Source organism: Hyalella azteca, unplaced genomic scaffold (assembly GCF_000764305.2).
Source record: "Hyalella azteca isolate HAZT.00-mixed unplaced genomic scaffold, Hazt_2.0.2 contig7413, whole genome shotgun sequence".
NCBI classification, from domain to species: Eukaryota; Metazoa; Arthropoda; class Malacostraca; order Amphipoda; family Hyalellidae; genus Hyalella; species Hyalella azteca.
In genome coordinates this window covers 30242-42324 of record NW_025937539.1, presented here as the reverse complement: position 1 = coordinate 42324, position 12083 = coordinate 30242, and the positions used below count along the sequence as shown (strand labels likewise).

The following is a 12083-nucleotide window of genomic DNA, read 5'->3' as shown; positions in this document are numbered from 1 at the left end:
GTGTGTGTGTGCCACACAGCGCCGTGTGTGTGTGTGCCACACAGCGCCGTGTGTGTGTGTGCCACACAGCGCCGTGTGTGTGTGTGCCACACAGCGCCGTGTGTGTGTGTGCCACACAGCGCCGTGTGTGTGTGTGCCACACAGCGCCGTGTGTGTGTGTGTGTGCCACACAGCGCCGTGTGTGTGTGCCACACAGCGCCGTGTGTGTGTGCCCCACAGCGCCGTGTGTGTGACACACAGCGCCGTGTATAGCGTGCGTGAGGCAGCATGTCTTTGTTTAATACGGGCGTCTACAGCGCGCTTGTATACCACACATGACTCTGTATATCACACATACCTCTGTGTACTTCATTGATTCCTGTATAGACCAAGGTAATTCCTGTATAGACCAAGGTAATTCCTGTATAGACCAAGATAATTCCTGTATAGACAGACACTGAGAGTAATGAGTGACACTTTGTCTCAATTACAATTCACTCCCTACTCGTGGTGTAAGTTAAGCGTGTCAATATTTATACAATAAGACACATTTGTTTTTCCGAGTGTAAGCAGCACAATTGTAGGTCCCCACACCCACGCAGTGTGCGTCAGGAATAGCACAGCGCTGTGGGGGTTAAGATCCCCTCCGTCCCCCCCACACCCCACAAACAATTGAGTGATATGTGGTGTATGAAGTGTATTATACGTGTACACGGTATGTGTACACGGTATGTGTACACGTACCGGTATGTGTACATACAGTATGTGTACACGTACCGGTATGTGTACACGGTATGTGTACACGTACCGGTATGTGTACACGGTATGCGTACTCGTACCGGTATGTGTACACGTACCGGATGTGTACACGTACCGGTACGTGTACATACATTATTTTCACGGTTCCAAATTTTCGTGTTGTATCATATTTACGTGTATCATGTACTTATTTCCGCCTAATTTTCAGTGTTCAATGCTTCCTGTAACTTGAAAATGAATGTTTTCACATTCGAAACGTCGTAAATAAATTAAATTACTTCATATAAACTGCATTTTATCAACCAGCGTCATCTGAAGAATATTGTTCGACCTTGAAAATTTTATACATTAAATTCTCTGGTCATTAACAACTCGTGTTTTAACAAGCTTATTCTACTATCTTAATACACTTATCTAATACACGCACTTATCTAATATACAGTATGCGTATATATACGTAGCATATATGGAGTGATGTGTGGTATATGCACCGTGAGTTGAAACTTGCGTGTTTGAATGTTAGCGTTTAAACTTTTTTGTTGGTACTCCAGTGCCCCCACTACCGTACCCTCTTGCCCCCACTACGGTACCCTCGTGCCCCCACTACCGTACCCTCTTGCCCCCACTACGGTACCCTCGTGCCCCCACTACCGTACCCTCGTGCCCCCACTACCGTACCCTCGTGCCCCCACTACCGTACCCTCGTGCCCCCACTACGGTACCCTCGTGCCCCCACTACCGTACCCTCGTGCCCCCACTACCGTACCCTCGTGCGCCACTAACGTACCCTCGTGCCCTCACGTACCCTCGTGCCCTCACTACCGTACCCTCGTGCCCTCACTACCGTACCCTCGTGCCCTCACTAACGTGCCCTCGTACCCTCACTAACGTACCCTCGTACCCTCTGTAATGTACCCTCGTGCCCTAACGTACCCTCTGTAATGTACCCTCGTGCCCCCAGATTGACCGCGATGGCAATGGGTACCTGGACGTGTCTGAGCTGCGGGGGGCGCTGGAGGTGGTGGGGCTGAAGCTCCCCCAGTGGCAGGTCCGCAAGATCCTGACGGAGTACGACACAGAGACGTCGGGGCCTGATAAGGGCACGCTGTCCTTCAAGGAGTTCAAGCAGGTGGGCCTTAAGGGTAAGACTTTGGCCTCAAGGACACTGCATGAGATCGCAAGGCTTTAGGGGAATTTAGCATGTATGGCTAAAAAAAAACTTTCATTTACAGATGGATCATTTTGAAACTTGATACACTTATGTAAAATAGAATGCTAAGACTATTTTGTTCATGTGAATTTTTGGAAAAAAGAAAACGTGAAACTCGTAGAAAACGGCAGAAAGGGGGTACTCTCCTCGTTTAATTAACGTGCTACAACATCGTGGACGCATCATTGGATTCTTAAAAACCATATCTAAAATTCCCCAATCATTTTTTAGTTTATTTAATTATTTTATTTTATTTTTTAATTTTGACCCCTCCCTCCCTCCCTTTTTCAATATAAAATAAAAACAAAAATGGAATCGAAAAAAAAAAATGACTGAGCGATCTCAAGAGAATTTTTTCGTGAATGGTATATTGCTCAATGCTGTAGCTTGAAAATCATAGGCGGAGATAGGTTTGCAATCAGAACATTTTTTTAGTTATCATGAGAGCCAAAAAACAGAAATTTCTGATCATTGAAAAAACTGAAATTCCGATCTGAAAATTCTGATCATGTTCCGCTTAAGGGAAAACAGGTGGAGCGCAAGGGCAGATGGTGCAAGTAGTTATATTTTTCACGTATTACCCTCATAACCATTACCCTCCAGTCGTATAACCCTCTACAACCATTACCCTCCACAACCATTACCCTCCACAACCATTACCCTCCACAACCATTACCCTCCACAACCATTACCCTCCACAACCATTACCCTCCACAACCATTACCCTCCACAACCATTACCCTCCACAACCATTACCCTCCACCACCATTACCCTCCACCACCATTACCCTCCACAACCATTACCCTCCACAACCATTATCCTCCAGCCGAATTACCCTCCACCACCATTACCCTCCAGCCGTATTACCCTCCATAACCATTACCCTCGCCTCGCAGATGGTGCAGAACCTCAAGTCGCAGGACATCGCCAGCCACTTCAAGAAGATGGTGAACAAGAGGGAGAACCTCGAGGCCTTTGGGGGCATGAGTCTTGCTTCTGCTGAGGGTAAGAGGGGAGTGAGGGCATGAGTCTTGCTTCTGCCAAGGGTAAGAGGGGAGTGAGGGCATGGGTCTTGCTTCTGCCGAGGGTAAGAGGGGAGTGAGGGGCATGAGTCTTGCTTCTGCCGAGGGTAAGAGGGGAGTGAGGGGCATGAGTCTTGCTTCTGCCTTCGCTTCTGTCGAGGGTAAGAGGGGAGTGAGGGGCAGGCATGAGTCTTGCTTCTGCCGAGGGTAAGAGGGGAGTGAGGGGCATGAGTCTTGCTTCAGCTGAGAGTAAGAGGGGAGTGAGGGGCATGAGTCTTGCTTCAGCTGAGAGTAAGAGGGGAGTGAGGGGCAGGCATGAGTCTTGCTTCTGCCGAGGGTAAAAGGGGAGTGAGGGGCATGAGTCTTGCTTCTGCCGAGGGTAAAAGGGGAGGGAGGGTAGGACGAGTGAGGGTAGGGAGAGTGTGAGTGAGTGGGGGCGAGTAGCCTCATGCCCTCACGAGTGAGAGGATTTAGAAGCACGTGGGACGGGGGGAGGGTAGTCTGAGAGCGGACGAGAGGAGAGCCGTCTCCCCAGCGGGGAAGTGCGATGTGTTCGTGGGGGTAGACTGACCCCCCACTCTTCCTCCCTTCTTGAGGAATTGAAAAAATCCCCTTCGTAGAGTAGGTATATCGCCACGCATTGCTCAATTCGCGGCTCCCATTCTCCCCAAGTGCGACTCTTCCCTACAAATAATTTTTACCTTCCTCCTCCTTACCTTCCCTCCTTACTTACTCATTTTTAGTCTTCTCACCAAATTTCTTATTAATTAACTAACCCCGCCCTCCATACCCTCCCCTAACCCCCGCACCCATCATCCAGGACCTGTATGCCTTCCCTCCTAATTCATGACCCACCCTCCCACTCCCATGCCCCCATGCATGACCCACTCCCCCACTCCCCCTAAGACATGACCCACTCCCCCCCCAGGCACGACCCACTCCGTACGGCTGGAGGAGCAGCTTGCCTTCAGCGACTGGATCAACAGCAACCTGGGGCACGACCCTGACCTGGGGCACCTGCTGCCTATAGGGGGCGAGGGCAAGGAACTCTACGACAGAGTCAAGGACGGCATCCTGCTGTGGTGAGGCTGTGGTGCTGTGGTGAGGGCATCCTGCTGTGGTGAGGCGTGGTGCTGTGATGAGGGCATCCTACTGTGGTGAGGCGTGGTGCTGTGATGAGGGTATACTCTGTCTCTTATACACATCTAGATGTGTATAAGAGACAGACCGTACCCTCGTGCCCCCACTACCGTACCCTCGTGCCCCCACTACCGTACCCTCGTGCCCCCACTACCGTACCCTCGTGCCCCCACTACCGTACCCTCGTGCCCCCACTACCGTACCCTCGTGCCCCCACTACCGTACCCTCGTGCCCCCACTACCGTACCCTCGTGCCCCCACTACCGTACCCTCGTGCCCCCACTACCGTACCCTCGTGCCCCCACTACCGTACCCTCGTGCCCCCACTACCGTACCCTCGTGCCCCCACTACCGTACCCTCGTGCCCCCACTACCGTACCCTCGTGCCCCCACTACCGTACCCTCGTGCCCCCACTACCGTACCCTCGTGCCCCCACTACCGTACCCTCGTGCCCCCACTACCGTACCCTCGTGCCCCCACTACCGTACCCTCGTGCCCCCACTACCGTACCCTCGTGCCCCCACTACCGTACCCTCGTGCCCCCACTACCGTACCCTCGTGCCCCCACTACCGTACCCTCGTGCCCCCACTACCGTACCCTCGTGCCCCCACTACCGTACCCTCGTGCCCCCACTACCGTACCCTCGTGCCCCCACTACCGTACCCTCGTGCCCCCACTACCGTACCCTCGTGCCCCCACTACCGTACCCTCGTGCCCCCACTACCGTACCCTCGTGCCCCCACTACCGTACCCTCGTGCCCCCACTACCGTACCCTCGTGCCTGTCTCTTATACACATCTAGATGTGTATAAGAGACAGGTGTGGTGCTGTGGTGAGGCTGTGGTTTTGTGGTGAGGGTGTGGTGCTGTGGTGAGGGTGTGGTGCTGTGGTGAGGGTGTGGTGCTGTGGTGAGGATGTGGTGCTCTGGTGAGGGTGTGGTGCTGTAGTGAGGGTGTGGTGCTGTGGTAAGGGTGTGGTGCTGTGGTGAGGGCGCCCGGGGGTTAGTTAAATAATTTTTAATGATTTAGCGATGATATACCATTGATGTTGCAGCAACTACTAACTACTCATGCCCCGACGCCCAAATATATCGCTAATAAATCATGAATATTGTCAGGAAGTTGTTGAATAATATCCATATAATATTAAGAGGCAGTAGTTATATAATTTGTAATGATGTAACGTTGATGTTGCAGCAAGATGATGAACTTTTCGTGTCCAGACACCATCAACTATAATTTATAATAATGTAATGATGATATAACGATAATGTGATGATGATGTGATGATATTGCAGCAAGATGATGAACTTCTCGTGCCCGGACACCATCGACGAGCGCGCCATCAACAAGCGCAACCTGACGCTGTATACCAAACACGAGAACCTGACGCTGGCCCTCACCTCTGCCCAGGCCATCGGCTGCAATGTTGTTAATATAGATGCCCATGACCTGGCTAAAGGTGGGTTAAAAGGGGCTAGAGGTGGGTTAAACGAGGCTAAACGTGGGTTAAAGGGGGGTAATGGTTGGTCAAATGGGGCTAAAGATGGGTTGAAGGGGGTTAAAGGTGTGGGTCAAAGGGGATAAAGGTTGTGCTGCTCCTGCTGCCCCAGCGTAGCTGATGCTATTTATAATCTATATATATATTATATGTAATATATATATTATTATATATAATAATATAATATATAAAATGATATAATATATAATTGTCAACCCCACCTTGCGTTTGTCGTGACGTGGTTCCTCCCCCACCAGGCAAGCCACACCTGGTGCTGGGGCTGCTGTGGCAGATCATCCGCATCGGGCTCTTCAACCAGATCTCCCTGGAGCACTGCCCCGGCCTGGCGCTCCTCCTGCAGGAGGGGGAGGACCTCAACGAGCTCATGAAGCTCTCCCCTGAGGCCATCCTGCTGAGATGGGTCAACCACCACCTCGAGGCAGCTGGCACCAACAGGTGGGTGAACCACCACCTCGAGGCAGCTGGCACCAACAGGTGGGTGAACCACCACCTCGAGGCAGCTGGCACCAACAGGTGGGTCAACCACCACCTCGAGGCAGCTGGTACCGCCACCTCGAGGCAATTATTTATGAACTTGCAATTTAGGCAAATAAATCATAATTACTAGAGATGATTACTTATATTATTTGCTCAATAATGATTACTTACAAAATTTGCTGTCATTAGAAAGAGCCAATTGTACAAGCTACTGACGTAATGACACAAGATAACTTCAACGTACATTGATTATCGTCGTAATTATAGTCAATTATCAACAGTATAATTATTGTTGATAATTATGTCAATCTTCAAATTGAGTATAATTTAAATAAATCCAATTATACACGCTTCTGACGTAACCACATATAATGTACCTAACTTCAAAGTATATTAATTGATATCATAATTATAGTAAATTATTAATTATGACCACCGTAAAGTATATGATCATAATTATAGTCAGTGACCACTTTAAAGTATAACACAACTACCTCCCCCCCAGACGCTGCCACAACTTCACGTCGGACGTGAAGGACTCTGAGATCTACACGTACCTGCTCAAGCAGATCGCTCCTGCCGACTCCGGCGTCACCATGGAGGCCCTCTCGGTCAGTCCTTAGCTCCTTCACATCCTTGAGATCCTCGAGATCCTTAATCTTGTTGAGACTCTCGGGACCCTTGAAACCCTTGATATCCTCGAGACCCTTGAAGTCCTTAAGGTCCCCGAGGTCCTTAAGACCCCACCAGGCAGCGCGTAGCTGAGGTTCAGGTAGCTGCCCACGGCCTCGCTGGAGCGCTGCATGGGACACCTTGCATGCTCCGCTCTCCAGCGACCTTTGGACTGAATTTAGATACTAGTTAATATATTATAATAACTAGCTGCTAAAACTAGCTATAGCTGCTACTTTAATATCTAATACAATATCAGGTATATTATGATTATTATTATAATATGACTCTGGTGGGCATTATTCCTATGGACACTATGTCGGTTATCACTATCCCTATGTTAGACGCCATCAGCAGTGCCCTGCGATGCCCGTAGCTCTAACCAGGGGCCGTCCCAATATCTCATCCTTGGTTTGGCTTAAAGGCCAATTGGCCGACGGAGGCCTGAACCTGCAACTGTTTTTAGCGCAATTTTCTCATTTATGGGAAAAAGGCGCTATTGTGCTTGCCATGTCCTTCTGTCTGTCTGTTTGTCCGTCCGTGACTTCACGTTTTCATCGACGAGAAAATGCGCTCTCTGTCACTCACTGCAGTGAGTACTGAGTTATATTTTATTATAGTATGGTAGCAAGTATCACACCGACCTCCCCATCCCTCACTAATCCCTCTTCCCACCCCCACACCCATGACTTCATAATCCCCACGATCCCTGAACTAATCCCTCACTCATCCCTCCCCCAGACGCAGGATTACATCCATCACTCACCCCCATCCCTCCCCCAGACGCAGGATTACATCCATCAGTCGCGGGCTGAGCTCATGCTGCAGCACCCCTCACTCACCCCTCACTCACCCCTCATCCCTCCCACAGACGCAGGACTACATGTCGCGGGCGGAGCTGATGCTGCAGCAGGCAGACAAGCTCGGATGCCGCAGCTTCCTGACGCCCCAGGACGTGGTCGAGGGCGTCTACAAGCTCAACGTCGCCTTCGTCGCCAACCTCTTCAACAACCATCCCGCCCTCGACAAGCCTGACGACGTCGACCTGGAGGCCTACGAGCACATAGAGGAGAGCAGAGAGGAGAAGAGTGAGTGGGGATAGTGGTAGGGAGTGGGGCGAGTGGCAGGTAGTGGGGGAGGGTGTGGGACCAACCTCTTCAACAACCACCCTGCGCTGGACAAGCCTGATGACGTCGACCTGGAGGCTTACGAGCACATAGAGGAGAGCAGGGAGGAGAAGAGTGAGTGGGGCGAGTGGCTGGAAGTGGGGGGAACAATCCCAGATCGACCTCCCCTGCAACACTACCAGCGGCGAGAAGCAACAGCATCGTGCATCAGGTGGCCCAAATGAGGGCGGATGAACGATAATCAGAGGCGGCGATCCATCGTGGCCTGGGACTGCTGTGTCCCAAACAAATACTAAGGATACTAAGGGGCGAGCGGTAGGGACGGGGGGAGGGAGTTGCAGAGTAGCTGTGAGTGGAGGAGTGGTAGTGATTTGGGAATAATTTTGAGGACAAGATTGAGGTAAGTAAAAATTGAGTGAGTAGTATGACTGTGTACTGTGCTGTACACATCACTAAATCTCGTGTGATGTGCAGCGTACAGGAACTGGATGAACAGCATGGGTGTTAACCCGCACGTCAACTGGCTGTACAGCTGTACACATCACTAACACTCATGTGCTGTGCAGCGTACAGGAACTGGATGAACAGCATGGGTGTTAACCCGCACGTCAACTGGCTGTACAGCGACCTGGCGGACGGCATCATCATCTTCCAGCTCTACGACATCATCAGACCGGGCATCGTCGACTGGAAGCGCGTGCACACGTGAGTGAAGGGCAAGTGAAGGCGGCGTGAGTGAAGGGAGCGTGAGTGAAGGGCGCGTGTAGGGGGCGTGAGTGAAGGGCGCGTGAAGGGGGGCGTGAGTGAAGGGCGCGTGAGTAAAGGGGGCGTGAGTGAAGGGCGCGTGAGTGAAGGGCGCGTGAGTGAAGGGCGCGTGAGTGAAGGGCGCGTGAGTGAAGGGCGCGTGAGTGAAGGGAGCGTGAGTGAAGGGCGCGTGAGTCGTGGGTTCGAGTCCTGCGTGACGCGGTAATATGGGCGTACCAGTGTTCCGTGATTAAAGTCTCATTATCTGGACAACATGACACGTTTATTCTTCTGTCAGGAAGTTCAGCTATAACCCCCCCTTCCCCCGCAGAAAGTTCAGCAAGCTCAAGAAATTCATGGAGAAGTTGGAGAACTGCAACTACGCCGTGGAGCTGGGGCTCAAGTTGAGGTTCTCCCTCGTGGGCATCGCGGGGCACGACCTCGCCGACGGCAACCCCACCCTTACCTTGGGTAGGTGCCTCCCTTGGGACCTAATCCCTCCCTCACCTTGAGTTACTCTCGCCCCCTCCCACTCCTTGATTTGCCTCACTCCTTTACCCTCCTTCACTCGCTGTTCCCACTCCATCGCCGTTGCTTCCCTCACTTATTAGAGGGCCACTCACAAGACCTCCCTCATCGATCCCTCCTCTCACCCTACCTTTACCCTCTCCTCTCTTGCCTTGCCCTCATCCTGCCCTCACCCTCACTTCACCCTGCCCTCAACTGCCTTCACTCTCTCCTCACCCCCCCTCCCCTCAGGGGGGATTTCTGACGGGTGTCTGTGCTCGTCAGAAGTCCTATGGGATTTCGCGCTCCTAGGGGGATTGTTCCTGAGCGCCCCACCGCTGAGCTCGCGGTGTTCCTCCTTGTCACTTCGTCTCTTTGAGATGCTAACGCTGCTTCTTTCGAGCCAGCTTCAGCGGGCTGGACATCTGAGACCTTCCGCCCCTTGTGGGTGATGAATAATTGAGACCTTCCACCTCTATGGTGATGTTCATCTTGACTTTCGGTGCGAGATAGCTAAATAGCTGAAGCGCTAGTTAATATTTGGCTACTAAACTAACTAAACTCTCCTCACCCTCCCCTTTCCCTCACTTCACCCTGCCTTCACTCTCCCCTCACCCTGCCCTCTGTTGCAGCGCTCATCTGGCAGCTGATGAGGGCCTACACGCTATCAGTGCTGTCACAGCTCACCGAGCAAGGCTCGCCCGTCATCGAGAGCGAGATCATCAGCTGGGTGAACACCCGCCTGTCCGAGGCCGGCAAGACCTCCTCCATCAGGAGCTTCCAGGACTCCAGCATAGCCTCCTCTAAGGCCATCCTGGACCTCGTAGACGCCATCAAGCCGGGCACCATCAACTACGACGTCCTGCGGCCTGACGAGACCGACGAGGTACAGTGCGAGGCGGCAGAGACTAGCCGTAGTTGCGGCTTCATTAAATTACAACACTTCTCTTCAACTTCACTTCTTGTTTGTCTGCTACAAATCTTATAATCGTTGTTTAAACACACTTTACCTGTCCATTTGATATGAAATTCAATGGTCAGGTTAAATATGAGTAAAAAATCAATTGGAAAAATATGAATTTTTTTCCAATTGATATGAAAGTCGCAGACAATGCTTGAATCAATTGAGAGAACAAATCATTTAAAAAATTGAACATTTTTTTTAAACATAACAAAATAAAAAAAAAACAATTTGTAATATTGAGAATAAAATCAGAAACTCATTGTAAATGTGTAACATCGAAGACACCGGCCTCTTTAAAAGTAATTTTTAACGTCTATTATTATTTGCAAATCGATTGTCATTCTTTTACTTATGCTCCTTGACCCTCGTGCATCATACCCTCTATCCACCCCCTCATGCCCCCCACTAACACCCCTCCCCCCACAGGACAAGCTGGGTAACGCCAAGTACGCCATCTCGATGGCCCGCAAGATCGGCGCGCGGATCTACGCGCTGCCTGAGGACATCACGGAGGTCAAGCCTAAGATGGTGATGACGGTGTTTGCCTGCCTCATGGCCCGGGATTACCTACCTAACATGGACTCCAAACAGTGATGACAAGCCCTGCAAACATGGCGCCAAACGTCCACACCAAACGTCCAAATTTCGAAACGTCCACACCAAACGTCAAAACGTCCACACCAAACATCCAAACCAAACGATGAAACGTCAAACGTCCACGTCAAACACGGACTGTTATGAATGTCAGCAATGAAATATAATGTCGTATATTTCCCGCATAACGAAATTTAGCATAGCCTTCTTTCCTGTATAGCATACAGGGCTATTGTGCACACGAGGCCGCACAGAGCCTCTGTGTACATTCTATACGGAGACCTCTTACATTGTATACATACATTGTCCATTGTATACATGAATCCTGTGTTATTGTATGCAAAGAATCAGTCCAGTCGCCAGGTATCCCTTGTATTTAACACGCCCATCTTGTATAGCTATACAGTTTTATACGTCGCGTGTAGGCGGCATTTCTAGTTTTATACGCATTAACACGCTTCCCGTGTTGCCACATCTCCCTTTCATTCTTTGTTGATTATTCTATTTATCTCACTTCTTCTCTTCACTTACTGATCTCATCTTCCCGCTCTTCCTTTGAATACTTTCCACTGTAGACCTCCTTTACACCCTCTTTACACCTTCTTTACATTCCCTTTACACATTCTTTACATCCCTCTTTACTTTCCTCTTTACACCCCCTCATCACCCCGTCTTTCACTATCCCGTACCTTTTAAACATTTTATTCTTTTTAACTTTTCTCTCCTCTCCCTCCTCTCCCCTGATTCGTTTCGACAACCTGGTACATCTTGTATCTGTGGCGACGGTTGTATCTGCCAAGCCAAGATTGTATTTGTACGACTAGTCTTGTGCGACAATCTAGAAATTGTCTAGCCAACAATTGTCGCTTACCAAGTAGTATCCATACCTGAAAATCACAACAATGTCCAGTTTCTGTTAATAATTTTAACCCCCAAGCTTAATTCAACGTCGAGGTTTCAATTTAAACTTTTTTAATGACGTAAAATCCAATAATTTTCTTAGCTCATACTTCTTGTTTAATTTGTGCCGAGGTAATTTTAATATTGAAATTAAATAGACATTTTAAATTTGCGTGTATGGTTGTTGAAAGACGTTTGAATTGTAAAGTTTCCAGACTAATGCGTTATAGTCGTGAGTTTGTGGGGAGAGTTGGAGTTTTTACTTACTTATTATTACTTACTTGCTTAAAGTTTAAGCTCTTTTATTTTACTGACCAACATTTAGATTGTTTTTACTTGCGCTTTAGAAATGAATTGTGTTTTGGGCTGTCAAGATTTGCCTTATTGCTCCGACCAGCCAAGCAACCTGACGCAGACTTGATAACTTGTTGACGGCTTGCCAAGCAGGCTGATGGAGGCTTGCC

General features: G+C 49.9%; 1 protein-coding gene across 1 annotated transcript in view; it reads left to right on the top strand.

Annotated features, from left to right (window-relative positions):
- Positions 1–12083, top strand: part of LOC108668698 (plastin-1) — a 17912-nt gene extending 5829 nt beyond the window's left edge. The window contains exons 2-12 of the mRNA XM_018155943.2: positions 1700–1867; positions 2846–2954; positions 3900–4053; positions 5411–5574; positions 5871–6069; positions 6617–6722; positions 7655–7871; positions 8477–8615; positions 8986–9125; positions 9794–10047; positions 10552–12083. Coding sequence (XP_018011432.1) covers positions 1700–1867; positions 2846–2954; positions 3900–4053; positions 5411–5574; positions 5871–6069; positions 6617–6722; positions 7655–7871; positions 8477–8615; positions 8986–9125; positions 9794–10047; positions 10552–10719 — 1818 coding nt within the window. The 3' untranslated portion in view covers positions 10720–12083. The remainder of the gene's footprint in view (positions 1–1699; positions 1868–2845; positions 2955–3899; positions 4054–5410; positions 5575–5870; positions 6070–6616; positions 6723–7654; positions 7872–8476; positions 8616–8985; positions 9126–9793; positions 10048–10551) is intronic.